Here is a 24,097-nt window from a genome sequence, read left to right as displayed (position 1 = left end):
GTGGTTATGGCCAATAGCAAGTTACAATCTTGACCACCCAACTTTAACTGTTCTCATTGAAATCAACAAGATCCATAGATGTCTTTCATCTACCAATAAGAACTTTTGAGTTTAGCATTGCTAGTACTTGTGTTGCATTTGTAGTTTACCTAGTTAAATGAAACTATTGTACTACTTAGTCCACCTGTCATGCATACATTTATAAACCTTTTGGCTACAAGTTTCAGTACTTAAACCCTACTTTTTGAAAACCTACTTTAAAAACTGGTAGAGCATATTTTCTAACCTTTCCAAGTATAAAATCAGCATCTTTTCCTGTTTGTGCCCAAGACACATGGGGCAGATGAAGTAGAGTTCATATGTGTCCGAGACCTCTGCATATGAAGGGATAGTGTGGTCAGCAATATGCCCAGCCTTTGTTTCACTAATGTGAGTTAGGTACCCACCAGAGCTGGGTGGACTCAGGGACATTCTACTGACTTAAACCATAGGGTTTCACATAAGTAGTCTAGCTCTCTACTGCTAGGCCACCCCGTCCCACAAGTATAAAATAGTAGCTCATATTTTTGTTTGTTATTAATCAGCAGATTATTTGCTACAATGTGAAGTGGCTCATGCTTTTCCTTGTGATACTGCAACATACTTTTTCTTAAGTAGCAGAATTTTAATGCCATGTTAATTTGAAAATGCTTGTTTAATTGATGGACAAAACTGTTTGCCTTCCCCAGCATTATGTGAGATGGAGAACATCAAGGTGTTCCCCTCCTTCAAGCTGTACGTGGGTGGCAAGTACCTGAACAAGTACGACGAGGCTCCGAACTACGTGTCTATGAGGAACTTTTTGGAAAGGGTCCCCACTGATTTTGACTTGGACTCCAAACAAGTCCCCCACAACACACAGCATGGACACAAGAAGCGTGAAGATTTGTAAACTCTGGCTCAGCTGTAGGATCAATGTTTGTTTGAAAGCTTGGTTTGTTCATTCGAAATTTATTCTAGATCTTGTTTTCAATAGCTTCATTTATACATATATATGATGGTCTGTCTAGAATGTAATTTTTTAACAGTTATAACATTTGATCCTGAAAGTATGACTATTTTTTTTTAGGAATCTTTGTTTTTTAAAAGTCCCATATCAGTTATATCATCTGAGCAGATTGTGTGATATCATCATAATAAAAATTATTTTATTAAATAAATTGCTTTTTTTTTTTACATTAATCAGTTGGTTACATATTTTGGCTGGTAGAAAACTGGAAATAATCACCACAAAGAAATAGAAAGAAAACAAAACATATCAAAATGCCAGATATTTATTACTTAGAATTCTATCTAAAAGGCTCAGATCCTATAATGTACAAAAACTTTCAGCAAAGTTTAAGTAAAATAAAAAGTGTCAGTAATCTGATATGTGACTGCTGTTCTACTGTAATAATAGATCTAGTAATCACTTAATTTTTGTTGAGATGATTTGTTGGAAACAGCCATGCTTCATTTAAAATGTGATTAAACATTTCTGTTGGTAGAAGGATATAAAAAAAATCCTTATGAGATGTCAAGTCTTAGACCATGGGTGTAACTTGTTTCAAATCTTTGGAATGTTTTTTTTATTTACCGCCTAAAAATCATTAACTTTAGTAGGTATTTGTGAGGGAGATATGAGACAATAATATCAGTGTACTTGTAATAATGCAGTCATTTTATGAACACAACATTTTAAAAAGAAAACAGGTAGAATAACACAGTATGTATGGCAACGACCAACTTAAAGATTGTCTGGGTTAACCAAAATCGTCATAGTCTATCTAACTTGTACAAATTGTTTACATAGCTATGATAAACATAGAAAAAAAGTAATTTATTTACATTAACTATTTGTTAGTAAACAGCAGAAGGTCACGCCCCCATTACTACTTGAAATAACACAAGTGTTCCATCCAAGGTTTGTTCCCTCATGTTTTAATGCATCCATATTAACAGGGTGTCTTAAAAATGTACATCATGAACATTCCATTCAGAAAATAATGAAAATTTAAGTAAATAATCATCACAACTAAATATCTGCAACAGCATTAATTAGTTTTCAGATGTCATTACTAACCACAAATGAGAAACAGAAGCAGGTAGAATTAACTAGACAGCCTGTTAGAAAAGTTCCTCCTGGTCAGTCACAGAAAACTGACTAGCTCTGGATCTACACAAAACATACAGGGGATTTGAACTCAGTATTTTACCATGCATTTGTCTAGGCCTGTCCTCAAGACATTAGTTTTCTGAGGTTAATGTTGTTTCCAGATTTTCATTGTCTATAACTCAAATGACTGCGGTAAAAATACATAAAGAACACAATCTTTTTTTAACTAAAGTCAAACCTCTCTGCAAAAGTAAGAAAGAAAAAACTTTAAAAGCCCACTGAAACATCCATTAGAATTAGAAGTAGCTTTAAAAAGTATTGGTTAAAAATTGTGAATGGTGCACATATTTTAGCTATACAAGTTACCATTAACAGTTTTAAAAATCTGGCAATAATTCAAAACTGCCATCTGCATCAAGCTTTATACAAAAAAACTGTAAATCAATACAAATCTATAATACACATGCTATTCACATTAAAAAAAATTATCACAAAATGCTTCCTTATAAAACAGCACAGCCGCAGCGACATGTCCCACAGGTCCCTTGGTGTGGCCCCACCCCCTCCTGGCTGGGACGGTACTCTTGGCGTCAACTTTTATCATCCTCCTCTTCCTCCTTGTCACTTTGATCATCATCTTCATCCAACTCCTCCTGACTGTCGCTGTCTGTGGTCTTATTATCCAGCCTTGCCCGGATGGCCTTCAGGCGTTTGAGTAAAGACTTGAAGTCAAACTTGGGTCTGGAGTCTCCAAAAGGATCCTAAAAAGTTTTGAATCAAAGATTAACTTATAGTATCACATAAACATGCATTTATGTTAATCGTCATGCGCATGTATGTTAGCATATTAAAACTAAAATGTGGGTAAGAAAAAGAAACACCTCAGTGCAAAATTCAGAAAGATGAAAAAAAAAGTATTCTATTATAAGGATTTGGCACAAGCCACTCCAAGCCAGAGGGAAAATGTGCTATTGTATAGTTGCATAAATTGGCAAAAAATATTTTATGTGGGGAAAGATTATGTGATCTACTGGTTTTTATATTTAAAAAAAAACTGCTTTGATCACTGAGACCAAAATGGTGTAAGAGTTTGACTTGGGCATGTAAACTAAAAATATTAACACCTACTTTGGTTACTATTACTAGTAGATACTTTCTAATATTTTGTTTTTTTAAAAAAAATTAAAGAATAAAGCAAACTTGCCCTCTGACCCCTACTTACATTCATGTCCATGCCATCCAGGTGAAGATGAGACTCACACACTTGGACATAATATTTGTAATAGTCAGGAAATGAGCTCTCCATGACAACCCTAAGACAAAAGAATTTAGTCCAATATTTGGAGTAGAAAAGAAAAAAAAAATGTTTAAAAGAAAAACCCTAAAAATAACAAGACCTAATATGGAAATATTTTTTTTTTAAAACTAGTATAATAGCATTACATACCATGGTTAATGAAAACCAAGTTAAGTATTTTTAACTTACAGGAATTGTTTTGGGTATATTAATTAAAGAAAAAGTCAAATGGTAGATTATTTTCAATGATAAAATCATTGAGATGACAAATATTTTATATTCAGCACCTTCCTTACAACAAAGCATTATCAACAAAACCAACAGAAATAGTTACTGCAGTACCAAACACAATTACTAGTCAGAATAAAAAACTAAATTTTCTAAAACAGTGCTCATGGCTCACTTGGAAGAAGAAAAAACACGCACCTTAATGTGTCTGGTATCCGGATGTTCCCATCAATCATATCACATACAGCCACACGTATGGTCTCATGCTGGATTATGTCATTGTAATGTTTCGAATCGCCAGACGTCCGTTCCTATTGACAAGGAACATGCTTTTTATATTTAACTTATAAAAATTACACAAAAATACAATTTTTTTCATGTCTATACCTTTGTTATGGTAAATAAAAAAATAACAGAAGCTGGCCAGTTCTACTGAGAGGATAAAATTGAAGGTAAAAAAAAACGAATTTAAAAAAAAGGAATATCCTATTCAGTAAGTTTTATTAGTGCCAAATGTAACAAGACTAGCATGCTGCTCACATGTTTAAAACCTGGTTCGTTGTGGTACGGTTTCTCATTCATCAGGGACTGAATGGAAATGAGAACAGTTGATAAGGTCTGTGCTGGGCTCCAAGATGGACCTGCCCATGTTCTGTGAAACAACAAAAAAAACCAATAATTTAAAAACATTTAATAACAACCTCAATCTTTTGTTTTGTAGCATGTAAAATAAAAGTTTTATTTTTAACAGACTTTTTAAATAAAATTAATTTTTTGCAACTGTCATAAAAAGTGCTGTTTTGTGCTTAAATATTTCTGTAGTTTTGCATTATCTATTTATGTAAGTAGTTACATAAAAGACCTCTTGCAATTTTTTAAACCTCAGTATCATGTAACTTCAACCAACAGTGTGTTTAACAATCAGTGTTAATACAGATTTGGTGCTTATCCTAGAACACTAAAAGTTTTAAGCTTTAATTAAGTTAAATGTAGGCTACTACTTGATGCTTATAATCACACTAATATTTGGTGCTTACCGGCATAGTCTATTTGGTGCTTACCAACATAGGCTGATATTTGGTGCTTACAATTATAGGCTGATATTACATATTTATCGCCATATAGTTATATTGATACTAGATGCTTACCCCAATATACTGAGACAGACTTACCCCAATGTACTGAGACAGACTTACCCCAATGTACTGAGACAGACTTACCCCAATGTACTGAGACAGACTTACCCCAATATACTGAGACAGACTTTGCCGTTTTTGTATAAATTTGGGTTGAATCTGACTGTTCCATTTCCTGTTGTCATTAAGCGGACCCGAGGAGGGCTGATGGGATAGTCTGAGGGAAAGCGGATGAGAAAATAGAAGAATCCACCTTCATATGGCGTGTCGAATGGACCAGTCAGGAGGGCATGAATCTGTTGATAAAATTTTAATATTTAATGAATGTAGAATCTTTTGACAAAATTATAATGGATAAAACTATTTAGTTTTTATTTCATCTGTTTTTAGTCTTGTTCACTATGCTTTGATTATTAAATGTAGTAATCAAATTAAATCTACAAATAATATAAAAATAAAATTACAGCATTTTAAAAGGAAAATCTAAATTATTTTTAAATTAAAAAAAAAAAAAGCACATGGGAAAATGGTTACTTAACAAAAATATAAAAGGAAAAGAGAAAGAATTTAGTTACTGTTAGCTACTTTTTTATGTTTTTTTATAACAATATCAAAATACCTTGGTGATGTTATTAGGATCTGGCATAACACAAAGTCCTGGAGGTGGATCAGAATATATTGCTAAAATATCACTGAAAGCAGAAACAAATTATTAAAGTTGTTTATTTCGAATCCAGGTTCAAGTTAGTAGAATGTCACGGAGTCCACTAAGCTCTGATGGGTACCTAACTCACGTAAGGAAAAGCAAAGGCGGCTGGGCATAGTGCTGACTACACTATCCCTTTGTATTCACTATCCCTGAGGTCTCTGAAACAGATGAACTCTACTTCATCTACCCCGTGTGTCTTGGGCACAAACAGGGAAAAAAATTATGATGAAATTATTTTACAGTGTTAGTGTTCAGGAATCAAAATATTTAGAAAAATTAATTTTTTGAAAAAAAAAATAAACTTAACAATGATAGTGAAATGAAACCAACTTTTTAATGCGCCTAATACACGAGGGTGAAGGTGGATTGGTCACTTCTGTATCTGTTGGGTCATCAGGGTCCCACTTGGCACTCAAGAAATCTGGCATGGCCCCAATAGCAGCTTCAATCCCGCTCTCCAGTAGGTCTACATTGCTGACATTGAGCTCAGCAATATTCTCTTTAGTTTCAGAAGGTGTATCAACCTTTGTGGCACTGGTTCCTGCCTGTGGGGCTTGTGAACCACTGACATCAGCCATGGGGGAAGTGTGGGCAAAGATTTTATGGTCCAATGTAATAAGATCTTACTCTCATCAATACAAGTGAAATCTGCAAGTTAAAATAAAAGAATCACTAATTAAAGATGTTAAAAACTGATGTACATGTTTTGAAATCCCTGACAAAAATTTAGAATGAGAATTGTATTTTTATGACAGAAAATTTTAAGTTACTGTGTAGAGTGTATAGGGCAACTCTCTTATATTTAAAATAGAAATAATGCTCAGTTTCTGCAACTTAATACATTTACATTAAAAAAATTTATTAGTTACTTTTATGAACAGGAAAATATAATTATTTGTATTTAAAAAGTTAAACGTGAAATTGTCTGTCCCTTTTCAATGCATATGGCTACTACAATCTTGTTGTGACCAATGTAATTGTTAGGCCTAAAATTAAAAAGCTGCAAATGATTTTAAATAGACCTATCACTTATTATTTATTTATAATTTATCAGTCAGGACCAATGGTTAATCTCTACTGTGTAGATTTTAGTAGTACTATGACTAGTAACTAGATCTGATCTAGGGTAAAACTCCATTTTAGCTTATTTTATTCTCCGCTTCTCGTTTACCTCCAGTTGAGCGTATTTTATTATAATAACCGAAAGACACCAAAATATTAGGAAAACACGATTTATTTAATTGTATTGTATTTTTGTTTTAACAAATGAATAAAAATGAATAAAAAACAAAGAGTCTGACTTCGTTTTAGATTGTGATAATTTACTTTTGTCAAAACTTGAGAAAAATCCAAATTTAGAATATTGAATGTGCTATGTGTGTGTGTCAGGATTTTCATGGCAATGGATGGGTGAAGTACGTAAACATAACTCACAATTGCAAGGCGGTTAAGTTTGTATTGTTACAAGTATCTCCAAGGCATGATACTATAAATAAACATTTATGAACTTAAAATGACCCCAAAACTGAGGCCAACACAATTTCAAACAGCTATTGCCCGAGCTATGACATACGCTTATAATTGAAGTCAATGTGAACTCATGGTGAACCCGCGACCATGTAGATTCTAAGTATTTTTCTCCCGCTGACGATCACACGATATTTAATTGGAACTGTTCTAATGCTTTTTTGTTTTTACCTTTTCCAAATAATAATCACATTCATAAAAAATAAGTACATCTAGCTCTAGTGTTTTCCTAACGTTTTTGTGTGTTTCGGTTATGTTCATAATAAATAATACGCCCAACTGGAGGTGGACGTGAAGCGGGGAATAAAATACGCTAAAATGGAGTTTTACCCTGATCTAGACTAGAGATCTAGTAACTGGATTAAGTTGTTCTAGCACTAGAATAGATCTAGATCTTATGATCTATCTGTAGAGAATCTAGTTACTACGTACTACGTTCAATCAACGTTGTTTGATCTCTGTGTCAGTGTGTGTCAAACTGTGTGTCTGTGTGTTAAAAGTTGGTATTTAAAATTGACGTGCGCTCAGCAAATGTCAAATTTAAAGTGTAGTTTCTTTTGAGTGTGTTTGATATTGATTGATGTTCTTATCGAAGAAAGCAAATCAAAACTTTTTTGATAATACTAACTAATAGAATCTGATCTAGATCTAGATTCTAGAATTAGCAAAGCATCAACAAACACTGATGCAAGAACTCTTCTCAGAAAATGAAAGTTCAAACCGGAAATTGATTCACTACGGAAACTAAACACCAAAAACTACACGATTGGATTCAAGATCTAGAATCTAGATATAGATCCAGATAGACCTACGGAAAGTCAGGGAAAGGTCCAAAAGAGTCTATAAGAATATTTATGAAGGCATTCTACTTTCAAAAAAATACTTTAATTAACAGAAAAATCTAGTTAATACACTGTTATTTGACTTTAAATGTCATACATATTTCATACCGATAAAGAAAAAAAGAAAGGGCAGGGGGAGGGGGATTTCAGTTTCTGAGATTATGGCACTCGGGGAAGTAAGTAGGGGGGGGGGGTATAAATGTGGAAAAGCTGATAATTTGTATTTCTTAAGTACAAATATAATAAAACACTATTTTTCGTAAGTTTTAAAGATATTTCATATATTAAACAAGCAGGGGCCACTAAGGTGTTTTATTACGTCAAGATCAGTCTAAAGGGTCTAGAATCTAGTACAAAAGACGTCACGCTTTTAAAATGATATTACCCTCATCTCTTCACTAGGATAACAAAAAATCCATTGTATTCCCTTCGTTACAGTAATGCTAGCGCCATTGTAATGCTGTAAATAGACGTCTTTATGGACAACCCTTTAAAAATACTAGGTGTTGCTTAAAGGGAATTAAGGACCAAATAGCATTCTTGCCCAGTCAAAAAAAAAAACGTGGTATTCTCCCTTGTTCATTTGGAGTCTATTTAAAGCGCGCTCACTGAATGCAGCTAGATCTAGACGTCAAAAAATCGTTTAGTGTATGTGATGTAGATCTAGATCTAGAAAAAGAAGCTTATTTTTATTTATTTTTTTTAGGTAGGAACTGATTTTCATTTTAAAGTAAAGGGAATGCTGCTGGATACTGCTTTTTGATACTCGGTAGTTATTTAAAAAATGTTATTAAAATGTTTAATTATTCTTTATTTTATTTTTAGCATGTCATATATTAAAATTTTATATTGTTTGCTATTTATTTAATCGTTGAAACTCTATGCTTATCAATAGACATCGAAAATTGGAGGCGCTTTATAATAATTGATTTTAAAAATATTAAATTGATTCTTAAAATAAGTTTAATAGCCTAAAATCTTACTTTTTAATAAATTGGGTCTAGACTACACCTAGGCCAAGATAGGCATATGATATTCTTTTAAAGCTCCGGAAGTTAATTCTTTTTCTTATAAATTTTTTGCCGTAAAATATTAATGTTCTTTGCATTTTTTTATATTCTTGTTTTGTGACAGTTTATTAAATGATGGGGGAATCTTTTTTAAAATCCATATAGGTGAAATTTTATTATCTTTGTATTGAACTATATTGCGGATGAAAAAAAGTGCAATACCGAAAACGTTAGACATACGTTGAATCACGAGTCATTACAGTGCTTCTAAAAATAAACTATGATATCACTAAAAGCGTTAAAAATAGATATGCATCCAATCGTAACATGTTTTAGGCGTTCTTGGAGTCCGACCAAAACCTAGAACTACGTTTCTGCGGATGAATTTAGAGTTTAGGATAGGCCAAACTATCAAACTCTACCAACACGACCAGGACGAAAACAACGTTTAGAGTTTAAGCTAGAAGAGTTTTGTCATATTCAGGTTAATATTTTGTGTTTACCTTAACTTAAATAAAAATGATGAATTACGGATATTTTAGTGAAGAATTCGCTGATTTTGAGAACATGTTTAATGATTTCCTGGAGCCCAACATAGAGGAATGTTCTTTGCCATTAATAACGACAGATGTCAATTTTGCGTCTCCTCAGTCAAATGAAAATGTTGATTCTGATATTTCATCAACTTCAACAAATGTAAGTAATCAAAGCAACAGTATTTTCAACCCTGAAGAGTTTTTAGTATCACCATCAACAAATTTTGATCATATTTATGTAAACAGCAGTTTGCAGCCATCGCCTTTGCATGAATCTGATAGCGGGGTATCTGAGTCAGAATCTGTAAGTGTTGCGAGCAGTCCTCCACCCCAAGAACGAAATATCTATCAATATAGATCTAAGTGTATCGAAAATTGTACACCAGAAGGTAACACAAGAAATTTTAAAAACGTGTTAAATTGTGACAGCAAATGCTGTTTAGATGATAAAGTTGTAGATCTAGATGCAAAAAAAGGCACATCTTTTCGTTCAATATCTGCTGAGTATGACAGTGATGATTCAAGCCAGAGCTCCAGTTCATTGAAGAAAGTCAGTTCAGAAAATAAGCTACATGGTTTAAAAATTATCACTGTCAAAAAGCCATGCAACTTGGTTTCGAATGACTCAATTTCTGAGCAAGTGATTAAAGCAATAGATGACAGATCAAAGAAAAATGCGCAGCAGGCAAAGCTTAATCGAGAGAAGAAAAAGGCCTACATCAAGAATCTTGAAAATGAAATGGAAGTCTTGAAGAACCAGAACCACCAAATGAAGCAAGAAATTGCTGACTTAAAAACAAACATGTCAAACTTAGAAGAGGAATCTGCTTATCTTAAATCAGTACTCATGAATGCCAGTCCACTATCTAGCCTGTTAAACAAGATAGGCAATGTGCCTGTCGTAAACCTGTCTACCAGATTCACCAGAAAACGACTTTTGGATAACATTCCTGTGTCTGGTGAACCCACTGTTGAAGCACCTTGCAAAAAAGAAAAAAAAGCTGGTGTTTGTTTGCATGTAAATGGTGATGAATTCAGTCTCGAGTTTTGTGCACACTGTTCCTCTCAAGCTCATAGTACATAGAACATACTTACAGCTTTCTGGAAAGAGGTTGTAAAACAGAATCTGAGTTAACATTGTAACAATTATTACTTCCCTATTAAGATATTTCCAGGTTGCAAGTCCTACTTTAAGAAGTCTACAGACAAGCACAGAACTTGAGCATCAGCCTAAAGTCTATAATTAATTCAATTTTATGTTTGACTTGTAACTGTTTAAGTTAAGTTTATCATGTATCTTAAAATGTTTTTGAAAAAAGAATCAAAACATTATAAAGGTTACTATTTGCAAAATCAAAGTGTACAGCTTTACATTTCTTTTCTGTAGGCAAAGTCAGCATCTGCTTCATAGTCTTATGTTCCTGTGGGATGAAATATTAAATTTGATATTTCATCATCTAAAGTTCTACAGCTTCCATATCTTTGATTTTTGGTAAGATGAAAATGATGGGTCTAAAGTGTTAAACAACATGAAGGAGAGTAGCTTATGAAAATTTCACTGAGGGTTTAGAGGGTACTGAGGCTACTTTTCTCCATGTTGTTGTTAAATGAATATTTGAAGTTAATTTGAGACACTTTCTACAAAGTAATAAGTAATTTGATTCATTACTAATATGGTTTAATCTTGTAGCTTTGACATGAAGTAATAGCTTTGTTTAGTTATCTTTATTTTGTGTTTCAGCAATTTTAACCATTATATTGTAATTTTGTTATGCAGCTTTGTATGTGGGACAAAGAGAAAGGTCTTGGTGTGTACAGGATGACTTAGGGTCATTGAACAGCTATGCTCTTCGGCTGTTATCAGTTTGTGGTGAGTACAGTGAGTCAATGGTGCCAACAGATCCGTCCCTATTTTATTGACCAGGGTAGCTAAATATTCTGGGTTCTGGTAGTTGGCACCTTGGCAATGACCAGTACTGGTAATCTTTTAATTTTAGTGGCACATAATGGCTTGATATTGAGGTTAGGTCTGCTAACATTACATTGTTAGTTACATGCCAGATATTATATGGAGTATGGATTCCTTATGGTATTTGGTTTATATTTACTATGCTACTAAACTTATTGGGGACTTTTTTTTTTTATAAACTGGGTTTGTTAACTGTATATCAAAGTAAAATGCCACCTAAAACATGCTATGTTTTAGGTGTGTGAATATTGTTTTTCAAAGACTTGACTTTGATTAACCAGATCAACAGCTGTGATGCAGGCACTGTTGAACTGTCAGTCCCCACTAAGGTTACTTTATTGTTCTTTCTTATGTTCATATTTAGTATGTTTACTTCATACATTGACTTTTTTATATTTTTGTAATGATACTTTATTGGTGATTTTAAAAGACATCTGAATCGCTGTGTAAGTATTAAGGGCCTAGCGGGAAGAGGCCTATTTGTTTGAGTTGTGCACTAAAGGTATGGTAAACTTTGGTGGTATCAATTATCATGCATATGAAATTTGTTTTATTTCTATGTCATTTTTTTTTATGTTCATGATTATTTTCTTAAAGATTCATTATGTACATATGTAGCTATGGCAGGGGTCGGCAACCTGCGGCTCTTTTGATGTCAAGATGCGGCTCTCCAGCTCCTTGCAAAAATACTAATAATCTTAATCAAAAACTAAAATACTTGAAATAAAAAAATTATTAGTGGTTCTTTAAAACTAGGGAAATTGTGAAAATTGTAACTTTTGGCTCCTCCACTTCAAAAGGTTGCCGACCCCTGAGCTATGGCACTGAGAGTTAGGGATCATCCATTTATGATGTCCACCCTGATGTGTTGTTGGGTAAAGTATCAAGAGGTAGTTTCACTGGCTCAGCACTTTCTTATATACAAGTAACCCTTGTATCAACATAGTTTCTAATTAATACACTCTGGATTCAACCAGTAATGTTCTATGCAGTTTGCAAATATGAATAACTGTTGTGTTCATTAAGCTTTACTCTAAGAAAAAAAATATCTCTTTTTTTTTAGTTTTAATTTAGGGATTTAGAAGTTGGCATTGGCTTAAGTGGTAAGTGAACTCATAAATGGTGGATCCCTAATAATGTAAAGCATTCTTTGTGAACAAAGTTGTAGAGATGTATTGTATGCCATCATGTAGAGCCTTTTCCTGAAGTGGTTGGTCATTGTAAATTATCTGCAGCATTCTACATCTGATTGTACAATGCCATATTTGGCGTTGCAAGATATTTGTTGATTACCTTTCATTCTCAGTAGCTCCACTGTTTTAATTTCCTCTGATTTCTATTTTGAATGGACTTTGACAAACTGTATATTTTGTAGATATGTATTATTAAAAATAAAATAATTATTTATGCTATTTAAAATTGTGTTGGCTGTAACTTTGCTATTGAGAAAATGTGTTGGAAGAAAAATTTACCAAGGTTTATTTTGAAATCCCTTTACCTCAATGCAAAATGTGTAAGCTTAATGGTACTGCTTGCTAACCTCAAGCTCATAAGAGTATCTGGATGGGAAACTGACAATACTAATTTCAGGTGGCCTGTCATTTTATATATACACATGCCTTTTTGTAGTTGCACTGAGTAAATTATCTGATAAACTCAGGGGAAAAACTCACTCAAGCTTTGCACTATTTGCAGTCCATGGGGCTACATTGACCATGTCATGTGAGGGGATAGTCTGATCAACCACATTTTCAGGGCACATAGCCTGGGGTCCAGACTTCAGGTTTAGCGGTTAGATTTTTTTTTCATCTACTGGAATCTAGTATATTGGGCAAGTTGGTCAAGCTATTTTTAAAAATCTACTCGGGGTTAATTCAATTTTAAAATTGTATATTTCACACAGACTGTCATACATTAAAATAATTACAACAAAGCGTAGAAAGTAATATGATTGTATATTTGCTGTTTGTTCTGAAAAAAAAACTAGACAAAACAAAAAAGAGAGAGACAGCATTCAACACTTCCTTTCTCATCAGAACAAATATTCATGTAGAAACATCACCAATATCTGTTGGTTGATTGGAGGGAAGTTAAACTTTGTTCACGTAGAAAATTCAACTTGTTGAACGTGGTCATAGTTTTGATACAGTTTTGGAGGGCACAACATTTGAGAGCAACATGAAAGGGTGAAGCAGCAGACTAAGGTTAACAAGTTTCTTACAGGGTTTTTTAATATATACATTCCATGTACAGTCTATGTTAGGAAAAATTAAAAATGGGTTAAATTATTTTTAAAATGAAAAATAATTAGCCCCAAATGTTTGTGAACATTTATACAAAAAAAGTTTGAATGAACTACCTAAATAATTGTTCATTATAAAAGTGATAAAAAATATTTGTCAACACAAGTTTGATAGCAGTTGAAATTTCACCATACTGTGAAATACAACTCCTTACATAAGATTTTAAGGTCATAGAAAACTGGGACTGGTTACTATGTTGCAGCGTAGTGGTAAAGAAGAGTTGACTGAACACCATGACTATGAATGTACAAACAAAAATGGGATGCCATGTAAAAAAAAAACTCAGATCTACTTCCAATGATAAATAATTGAACTGCATCATTGGCTAACATGTAAGATCACATCAAACACGGGGTACTAGGAAAATAAACATTCACACGGAGAAAACAAGTTATCACTTTGAAAGGCACTATTTGTTGCTAAATAACCTAAATATGTGGTGCACAACATGTGTGGTTACATAAGGCCACAATACATCATCATCACACACATAAATATCAAATGTATTAAAAACGTTCAAAAATCCACACAACCATGGTTTGACTTTTAAAAAAAAAACATTCATACCTTTTCAAAAATACAAATTAATATTTTTTCATAACTCTTTTAACAGAAACAATGGAGAAGCGGGAAAAAAAAATTACATCCATTGCGAGTGGTTAAAAAGCTGTGATCCTTACTAAACCCTGATGTTTTACTCATTTAAAAATAATTGTCATTGCCATATAAATAAATTAAAAATTTCATTTTAAAAATAAGTCAAAAAGTTTTGGAAAAGTAATTACTAAAAATGTATTACACCAAAATTTGTAAATAAGAGTAACTCAATAAATATTATTCTTTTCAACATCAAAATGAGAAAAGAATAAGAGCATCCAATCAGCATTCAACTTCGCATGCTCTGAACATCCATCATATATATAGATATTTACATAGAATAAACGGTTTTCTCTAGGTATGAATCATAACGTAACCCAACCCTTGCAAGATGAAATTAACTGAAGAATTTGTTAAATGAACAAATTTGGTGACAACAGGTCTGAAATTTTAAGGCAACCTTTTGTTTAAAAAAAAATATAAATAGAGTGTAGAAAAAGGGACGGAGAATCGGGGTAGAGTGAAACTAGAAAACAATTTTCTCCTTCTGTCATATGGCACGCAGACTGGTGAAGACACAAGGGTGAGATAACTCTTACATGAAAATATTTCTAGAAATAGAAACTCAAATATTTCTCTTTTTTTTTTTTAACAGCATGAGGTTAAAAATTTTATTTTTGAAAATAAATAAACAAGAAGTTGTATTAAAACTTGATCAGTAAAATATATTTTTTTAGCAAAATCTTATTGCTCAGTAATTAGAAATTGAATGTAAATTTATTTTCTATCAACCCAGAGCAGACTGCTTTCAATGTTTTGAAAAGCTGCAATTGTATTGGGAGGGAGGGGGAGAAACAGGATACAATTGTCATATAGTATAGAAAAATGTAACTAAAAGAACATGTACAGCACTGCACACTACATCAGTCTAGTCATATGTTTTTATAACACACTATTTACATACGTTCATATAAAAAGAAAATTACAGCACATTATGCTGTTTACAAATCTGTGAGGACTATCAGAACAGCTGATAATTGTGGATAAGCTTAATAAAATTCAGCATTTCATTCCATGAAATTCTTTTTTTTTTTTTAAAGTCAACTGATATTTTTAAGTATATCATGTATCAGACATTTAAAAAAAAAAGTTTTGATTATTTTACTGTATTGTATATCACAACAAGATTTTGTAGACGTAGGCCATTTCATTACATTCAGATATATGCTTGCATATATTCATTTTTGTCAAGTCATTTTATTGCTGGGAAATTTTTAAAAAGTTCGGTTGATTGTAAAAGTTGAACAACTCTTCGTGGAATCTACAAAACTACTTTGTATTGGAACATGCCCTTGTTAGGCTATAGATTATGCTCAGGTTTTTATGTAGTTAGGCTAACCAGGGTACCAGCACCGCACTAGACGTTAAGGAGGGAATACTTCAGCCTGAATGACAAGCTTTGCATATGACAAAGTCATGCTGCAAAGTATTGGTCTTGAAAAAAAAAAACACCTTTTAGATCTAAATTTTTCTGCTTATGTAAGAGTTTAAGACAGTATATTTATAATCTAACAAATCTTACACTGAATCAAAGAGTGTGCATAGTTTAAGTAACTGTTCTCATACTTGATCTCTAAAATGATTGTCGCTAAACCTTAGTTCTAAGGCTATCGCTAGACCTGACTTCAAACAGACTGTTCCTAGATATGACTTTTATGATCGTCATTAGACATGACATATGACTGTCCTTAGACTTGACTTATATGACTGCACCTAGACTGACTTATATGACTGCCCCTAGACTTGACTTCTATCATGTTTTGCACTGTGCCCACTTGGGTAGAATCCTTCTCCGAGCGTTGGTGAACCAGTAGTTGATTTGATTGATTGAGAGCCCTGTTTGTTTGATCAGCATGGCCTTTTCATCATCGTTGGGGTAGGGGTTGTCCTTGTGACTTCGTAGCCATTCCATCATCATCGCAACAGCCTGATCAGGAAAAAAAATTATGATAAATGTTAAGAGTTGAAATAAAAATTCAACGTTGATAACAGATACGCAGCTCAGCAAAGTACTGACCACACAATCATTTCATTTTCATAAATCTTAAACTATGATAATTTACTTTAAAAAAATATCAAAATAACAAAAAATAATTATAACAACATATGAGATTTATATAAAATAATCTTAAAGTTTAAACATTTAAAACTTTAGGAAAAGATAACTCTACCTCCTTAGGAAGACTGGGATGTTTCTTTGATTCTGTTTTGTTGGCTTGAGGGCTGGCAGCTGACAAGGTAGGATCCCCAAGCATGTCCTGTCCTTCTTTCATTGTCCTGTACTGACCCATGTGCGACATCCCTGGTTGCATGTAGCCGCCCTACAAAGGTTTGATACAATTATTCAAACTATGTTCATCAACAGCTTGCATATCTCTCATCATCTATTCTTTCTGATAATACTATAGTAGGCTAAAAACCTAAGCTTATTGCTTTATGAAATGACAAATATGATGAAGTTTAAAAATAAAATTATAAACAATAGATTAGCCTGCTCATTAATTTTCCTATTTTTAAGCTGGTAATGGATGACGGACTTAACTACAATATTAAGTTTGCAGAAAGCTGCAATGTTTATATAAAAGAAACATTCAGGTTAAGGAAACAAGGTTCAGGTAACAGAAACAACATTCAGGTAAAAGAAACAACATTCAGGTTAAGGACAAAATGTTCAGATTTAAGAAACAAACTTACATCATGGTAACTTGCCATAGGGTGTCCCATACCCATTGTATTCACTCCATTGGGAACTGGCCGAGCCTAAATTTAAAGAAAAAAATATTCATTTTAAAAAATATTACCCATAATTAAATTCTTAACATAATTTTTGATGCGGTTGCATCTATTGAGCACGAAGCCTATGTCTCACTTGTTACTGCAGATAAGTTATTATTACCAAGGGAAGTAGCTCTTAAACTTATTTTTCTTCTAGAAAAACCAGGTTATCTCCCTTACAACTTCACCACACTTGTTGAAATTTAACGTCATGTGGAAAACTTTTTTAATCACACACACCCGTACTGTCATTATTTTAAAATGGTTCGTGCTGATCGAATTCTCGAAATTATTGCCAAATTCCCTATCAGGCAAACCCCACTAAGACCAGGACTGCTAAGTTTCTAGACCCAAATCTTTTTTAAAAAATACTGACTGCTTTAGTTTCGAGTTAGATGATAATATATAAAACACATTTTCCTCACATTCAGTCTCCTTATATTCGCAGTTTTTTTTAATAGTTTCAAATAGTCTCCCCTACCATTATTGCTTCTCTTTGGTTAACCGTACACCTATAATCAAATAAGTGGTTAAAAACTAAACATTTCTTGGTAGCCACAAGGGGCTGGCTGTGTCCAAGAGGTCTAGGAGATTTTTAAAGAAGGCCCCCAACCTCATATTAACATTTTTATTTTTGTATTCCCCACCCCCACATCAAAGCCCGATGATCACTCTCAGCTAGATGAGAATTCACGCGACAAATTATTTTTAAAGAATGGAGGTACTAATTAGCCCTAGCCAGTACAGTACCGTTCATAGGGGCCCACCGGATTTTTTTTTACCTACCGGGATTTTCCCCGATAGTATGGTGGGCCAGTCCACCCCTGGTAGCCATAAAGTTCAGCCCCTATACTATAAGCGATTCTTTTTTTTTCTCCACTAATCAACAACAAAAATAAAATTTAAAATAAACCAGCGGATTGGAAAATTTTCAACATTGAACAGGGACATTTAAAGTTAGATTTAAACTGTATATACACGCACACACCATCTACCCAACCGAAAAGAAGGAAAAAAAATGTTTAGTTAGTTTTAAATTGCATCCCATCCTTTCTGCTGGGGGCAGGCGTGACCTATATACGGAGCAGGTAGAATTACTGTGTAACGAGCCGGTTTTGTGAATGGGGTTAAAATGGCTGGCTGTAGGTTACCGCGGTGATAAGGGCACGCTTTCTTTCATTCATCGTCTGCTTCTTTAGTGTGTGTGGTGAGACCGATAATTAGCCAGGGAGGAATGTGAATATAGGGTACTATGTAAGTGGAGGTGGGGGTGCTTCGTGTACCTGGTGAAAGGGGGGGGGGGTCGTTAATTTTGAGGACAAGGGGATGGGGGTTCTGTAGCATTAGGTAGGTTGATGGATTATAACAGAAAACTCGTGTGAAACAGTGTAGGTTTTTTGAGTAGGTATGGAATCATGAAATGGGTTGCTTGCTAGAATAGAAGTGCAGGGGTCCTTAGAGGGTTGCTTGAAGGAGCTGGAGAGGGTTGCTTGAAGGAGCTGGAGAGGGTTGCTTGATGGCGGTGGAGAGGGTTGCTTGATGGCGGTGGAGAGGGTTGCTTGAAGGAGCTGGAGAGGGTTGCTTGAAGGAGCTGGAGAGGGTTGCTTGATGGCGGTGGAGAGGGTTGCTTGATGGCGGTGGAGAGGGTTGCTTGAAGGAGCTGGAGAGGGTTGCTTGAAGGAGCTGGAGAGGGTTGCTTGATGGCGGTGGAGAGGGTTGCTTGATGGCGGTGGAGAGGGTTGCTTGATGGCGGTGGAGAGGGTTGCTTGATGGCGGTGGAGAGGGTTGCTTGGTGGATGTGAAAAGGGTTGCTTGGAAAATTTGCTAAGTAATGGTTAGATGGGTTGCTAAGCAGAGGGGGGAAACGGGTTGGTGTGTAGAAGTGGAAAGAGCTGCTATGCTACAGTGGATTCATGATGAGGTTGCTAAGGGGAGAGGGTTTGTGTGGATATAGGTCTAAATATGTAAATGAATAGAGGGGTAGAAACGGGATGACTGGTGCGTGTGTGTGTGTGGGGGGGGGGGGTCATAGCGTGGTTGCTATGTACACGCAGAGCGAGGCTGGTGTGGACAGAGGGTTTTGTTATGTAAATGTGGGGAGGGTTAAAACATACACTGGTATGGCGACATTGTCATGATCACCAGGGGTTGTTAGGGGGGTTTACTGGCATGTTAAGTTGTGGGGAAACAAGTACCGATGTGTGAGTGTGTGGGGGGGGGGGGGGGAGAGGAGGGGGGTTACTGGCATGTTAAGTTGTGGGAAAACAAGTACTACTGTGTTTGGGGGGGGGGGGGGGGTAATGCCATGTTAAGTTGTGAGGAAACAAGACCCTAGTGTAAAAAGAATTGTTTATAAAGATGACATCCACACACAAAAGATTGTGACCCACATTCTACAGCACAATGTAGGCCAAACTTTGTGTCAACACAAGTCTCAGTGTGCTGTTAATTTGGAGCTTATACACAATGGCAGGGATAATGCTGTAATGAGGTGTACACAATGGTTTTATCCTATCTTATCCCTTATATACAATGGCAGGGATAATGCTGTAATGAGGTATACACACAATGGTTTTATCCTATCTTATCCCTTATATACAATGGCAGGGATAATGCTGTAATGAGGTATACACACAATGGTTTTATCCTATCTTATCCCTTATACACAATGGCAGGGATAATGCTGTAATGAGGTGTACACAATGATTTTATCCTGTCTTATCCCTTATACACAATGGCAGGGATAATGCTGTAATGAGGTGTACACACTGGTTTTATCCTGTCTTATCCCTTATATACAATGGCAGGGATAATGCTGTAATGAGGTATACACAATGGTTTTATCCTGTCTTATCCCTTATACACAATGGCAGGGATAATGCTGTAATGAGGTGTACACACTGGTTTTATCCTGTCTTATCCCTTATATACAATGGCAGGGATAATGCTGTAATGAGGTATACACAATGGTTCTATCCTATCTTATCCCTTATATACAATGGCAGGAATAATGCCTTAGAGAGATATACACACTGGTATTATCCTATTTTACCCCCATTACACAGAGTATTTATTCAAGTTCTTTCCCTGACAATAGACAATATTCTCCCATTATCCCATTACAGTATATCCCAACACATAGTGTATTACTTGTATTCATCAATGTACACAATATAATAATACAGCGCAATCATCTGATTGGTATCATTCACCAGAAACAATAACATCACATTTTAAAACCTCTCCATATGTCGTCGTCGAGTCTAAGTAAATATTCAACAAGTTTATAACTTTGTCATCTTCTACTTAAACTTGTTACACCAGGAGTAGACCCTTGACAAGTTTAGGTAATACCATTGTACCCTAACAAGTTTAGGTAATACCATTGTTCCAATGACAAATTTAGATGTTGTCATTGAACCAATAACAAGTTTAGGTTATACCATTGTACCAATAACAAGTTTAGGTAATACCATTGTACCAATAACAAGTTTAGGTAATACCACTGTACTAATAACAAGTTTAGGTAATACCACTGTACTAATAACAAGTTTAGGTTATACCATTGTTCCAATAACAAGTTTAGGTAATATCATTGTACCATTAACAAGTTTAGGTTATACCATTGTACCAATAACAAGTTTAGGTAATACCACTGTACTAATAACAAGTTTAGGTAATACCATTGTACCAATAACAAGTTTAGGTTATACCATTGTTCCAATAACAAGTTTAGGTAATATTGTACCATTAACAAGTTTAGGTTATACCATTGTACCAATAACAAGTTTAGGTAATACCACTGTACTAATAACAAGTTTAGGTAATACCATTGTACCAATAACAAGTTTAGGTTATACCATTGTACCAATAACAAGTTTAGGTAATACCATTGTACCAATGACAAATTTAGATGTTACAATTGTGCCAATAACAAGTTTAGATGATTCCATTGTACCAATGACAAGTTTAGGTAATTCTATTGGATTGTTGATAGGATTAAGTGTAACTCACCATTGGACCATTGACAGAGTGGTCAAACTTTTGACAGAATTCCTCCATAGATCTCAGAGAGGCTGAGGAGTTGGCTTTCATTTTCTCCAGTTCTTGTCTGTGTCGAATCTTGTCTGAAAAAATAAAATTTCAGCTGTAAGTCATGTAGTGATGGCACAAAATATATGCTGGTCTTATACTTGTGTACAAGGGAATGGGTTGGTCGGGTGGAAGAGTACGACTGCTAACTCATAAGTCCCCAGTTCAAACCCCTGGGCTTGTTAGCTGAGGACTGTAACTAATCTAGGAGAGAAAACTCCAAAATCAAACAGCTGCTGCCTTGTACTTTGTTTTTGGAATACTTGGATGGCAAAGGCATTGAAGCAAATCCACAAAGAACAGCAGGCTGAAGTTGGAGTCAATGGCCCATACAGCACATAACATGTTGACAACATAATACTTAATTGGATTGGAGGATATTCCCTTCAATATTACAATAAAGAACAAAAAAGAAGTTGGGTACAAGAAATGTTGGTCCTTGTCTAGAAATACAGGTTATGAATATATTCCTATTCTTGGGGTAGAAGAGTCATTTCAGTTTCCAGATCAATCAGAAGTCCCTAACTATCCCAAAGATTACTAAACAGTGTTGTCTACACCATTAGCTAACATGGTTACAAAAATAAACAACTGTAGAATACAAATATTCAAGAAAACTGTGCCATAGGTGTTAGGAAAAAAACCTGCATGGTCTAAGGAAAGAATTCTAAAATAATTTTAAAAATGTTCAAAATGACAAACCATATAATTTACATGACCAAAGGACATTTGTTTAGGGTAATCCATAGGTTGATTGACATCTATGAGTTGGAATACGTGTGAATGCTGTTACATAGAAAAGTTTTAAAGAACCATAACGATGTCTAGTGAAAAGGTGTACTCACCAACAAGGTTGCTGTGTGCCAACCGTAAGCTATCCATGATGACACTCTCAACCGCCTGGTTGGTCTGGTAGTGCCCTGAGGGGGGGTTCCTGTGCAGAAAGTTTTGTAAAAGTTTGTGGAAGTCGTTGGGCAGGAGACTCAGCAGCTGCTGGTAGTGGAACCGTGGGTTGTCGAAGTTCATCTCAGCTATAACCAAGTCTCGCAGGAGGGGGAACAGGGGGTGGGAGCGGTAGGCCGAGTTGCCCTCGTCCATGATGAGGTGTTGGATGAATTTGTGTTGTGACGACAGCATCTGGGGCCTGTTGGCCTGCTGCATCTTGCAGGCCGTGCAGTTTGGACCTGCGCACGGGCCCCCATGCGGAGCAGACGGCGGGCCTTGGTGGTTCATTTTACATGAAGGGCAGTTGGGTCCTTGGCAGGGGCCCATGTGTTGAGGGAGATGTGGGGGGCTCCCAGCTTGGGCCATCTTACAGGTGTTGCAGTTCATACCCATGCAGGGTCCATAGTCCGGGTGGGGGCCCATATGAGGGTGGGGTGGCCCCATGTGAACAGAAGAGTTGATTATACTGAGGTCTTGTATGTGAGATCCAGGTGCAGCACAGCCGGGCGTGGGGCTGGGCTGCATGTGGGGGTGGGGGGGTTGAAGGCTACCTTTCATGGGGCCCGGAACATTGTGCATACCCCCCACCTGGACTTGAAGCTCGTCCGTGCCATGCATACCTGGGGGCCCTGACATACCGGGCCCCCATCCTCTATGGACGGAGGGTTGCTGGTTTGGCATCATTCCCTGGCCGGGGTGCTGGGGTCCCTGAGATGTCTGGTACATGTCTGGATGACCCCCAAATGAATTTTCATAGGACGGGGGTCCCATCTGCGGACCATATGACCCCCTGTTGTTGCTGACCCCCCGGTTCGACATGGGCGTTGACATTGCTAAAGGCATTTGGAAGTGTCCAGAATTGCTGTTTGAAATTTGCATGTTGTTTATATGCGGGGGCCCATATTCGGGGCCCATCCCCTGCCCAGAGTGAGAACAACTGGAGTAGTGGTGAGCAGGCTGCTGCTGTTGCTGCATCTGGGGGTGGGGCGGCGGCGCTGAGTCTGATGACGATGAGGATGACGGAGGCACGTGCTGTGAGTGGGAGGACTGGGCGGGGTGAGACGGTTGCTGCATGGGCGGGAACTGTTCCATGTACCGGGGCTGGCCCTGGGGCATGACGCCAAAGTCCCCGGACTGCTGCGGGGGCATGAGCGGGGGCACGGACTGCGGAGGGTAGTCCTGCATGGAGTCTATCCTCATCATGTTCTGGTTGCCGTCCACGTAAAACGAATTGTTGCTGCCGTTGATTTGTGAAGACTTGGACATAAATTCCTGCATGGAGTCTGGGCTGGCTGGGTCACCGGACATGGCACAGCTGGGGCGGTTGCTGAAGTCGTACGGGGACGGCACCATCATCTGGCTGTTGGGGACCGTGTACGGCGCCACGCCAGATTTCATGCTGTGATTGATCCTGGGGAGGATTTTCATGGATTGCATCCCTTTAGGCTGGCCGTTGTTCTCCATATCGAAACAATCCGCTGCTTGACCTGGTCCGAAGTTGGGCTTGACGTCCATTGTGTTGTTGTTCTGGGAGTAAGCAGGTGGGCTGCCCTCTGGCATGTCCGCAAAGTGGACAGACTTCTGGACCTGAGGCCGGCTGCTGGACATACCTGCAGAGGGATTTCAACATTAAACCATGGAGTGTATGGTCATGTTTTTATACTAAAGTGTAGAGATTAAAGTACTTAGGGAGAATGTGTTATAACAATGCTAGATGATGCCAAATTATTGAACTTAATTAAAGAAGGGGCGGGGGGGAGGGGTGTTAGAACATTTGGTTGTTAGTATTTTATAGCCTGCTAATGTGAACACTAAACCTAAGTCCTACCATAGCCCTAACCCATCCTACCATAGCCCTAACCCATCCTACCATGGCCCTATCCCATCCTACCATAGCCCTAACCCATCCTACTATAGCCCTAACCCATCCTACCATA

General features: G+C 36.2%; 4 protein-coding genes and 1 long non-coding RNA gene across 8 annotated transcripts in view; 3 read left to right on the top strand and 2 right to left on the bottom strand.

Annotated features, from left to right (window-relative positions):
* The window catches only part of LOC131929473 (protein disulfide-isomerase A5), a gene marked incomplete at its 5' end in the record, with an annotated part of 28,198 nt that extends 26,976 nt beyond the window's left edge, over positions 1–1,222 (top strand). The window contains 1 exon segment of the mRNA XM_059285714.1: positions 729–1,222. Within this exon segment, the coding sequence (XP_059141697.1) occupies positions 729–931 (203 nt within the window).
* A 75-nt stretch (positions 1,223–1,297) lies between these two features.
* On the bottom strand, positions 1,298–7,748 carry LOC131929472 (ubiquitin-conjugating enzyme E2 Z). 4 transcript variants are annotated; one of them, XM_059285711.1, is made up of 8 exons: positions 7,660–7,748; positions 5,835–6,152; positions 5,415–5,487; positions 4,904–5,091; positions 4,200–4,311; positions 3,858–3,970; positions 3,357–3,447; positions 1,298–2,895 (listed from the first exon to the last, which is right to left on the bottom strand). In XM_059285711.1, the coding sequence occupies exons 2-8, from the start codon at positions 6,080–6,082 to the stop codon at positions 2,725–2,727; spliced, it is 996 nt and encodes a 331-aa protein (XP_059141694.1). In that variant the 5' UTR covers positions 6,083–6,152; positions 7,660–7,748; the 3' UTR covers positions 1,298–2,724. The 4 variants fall into 4 exon arrangements, with proteins under 4 accessions (XP_059141694.1, XP_059141695.1, XP_059141693.1 ...); XM_059285712.1 differs by having other exon boundaries at positions 7,713–7,741; XM_059285710.1 differs by lacking the exon at positions 7,660–7,748 and adding an exon at positions 7,464–7,646.
* Positions 7,749–8,695: 947 nt separating this feature from the next.
* LOC131929477 (uncharacterized) lies at positions 8,696–12,795 on the top strand. The gene is made up of 3 exons (XR_009383968.1): positions 8,696–9,367; positions 10,807–10,911; positions 11,197–12,795. It is a non-coding gene; the product is annotated as an uncharacterized LOC131929477 (long non-coding RNA).
* On the top strand, positions 9,364–10,791 carry LOC131929476 (cyclic AMP-responsive element-binding protein 3-like protein 3-A). The gene has a single exon (XM_059285716.1). The coding sequence runs from the start codon at positions 9,403–9,405 to the stop codon at positions 10,501–10,503; it is 1,101 nt and encodes a 366-aa protein (XP_059141699.1). The 5' UTR covers positions 9,364–9,402; the 3' UTR covers positions 10,504–10,791.
* Positions 12,796–16,035: 3,240 nt separating the features above from the next.
* LOC131929475 (trithorax group protein osa) overlaps positions 16,036–24,097 on the bottom strand; it is a 49,736-nt gene continuing 41,674 nt past the window's right edge. Inside the window, exons 6-10 of the mRNA XM_059285715.1 lie at positions 22,061–23,770; positions 21,138–21,250; positions 17,043–17,108; positions 16,520–16,669; positions 16,036–16,275 (exon numbers count right to left, since the gene is read on the bottom strand). Of these exons, the coding sequence (XP_059141698.1) occupies positions 16,102–16,275; positions 16,520–16,669; positions 17,043–17,108; positions 21,138–21,250; positions 22,061–23,770 (2,213 nt within the window). The 3' untranslated portion in view covers positions 16,036–16,101. The remainder of the gene's footprint in view (positions 16,276–16,519; positions 16,670–17,042; positions 17,109–21,137; positions 21,251–22,060; positions 23,771–24,097) is intronic.

The sequence above is a fragment of the Physella acuta genome, unplaced genomic scaffold (assembly GCF_028476545.2).
Source record: "Physella acuta isolate Inbredline_101_S28 unplaced genomic scaffold, ASM2847654v3 ptg001637l, whole genome shotgun sequence".
NCBI classification, from domain to species: Eukaryota; Metazoa; Mollusca; class Gastropoda; family Physidae; genus Physella; species Physella acuta.
The sequence above is the reverse complement of the archived record's forward strand: the minus strand, read 5'-3'. Positions and strand labels throughout refer to the sequence as shown.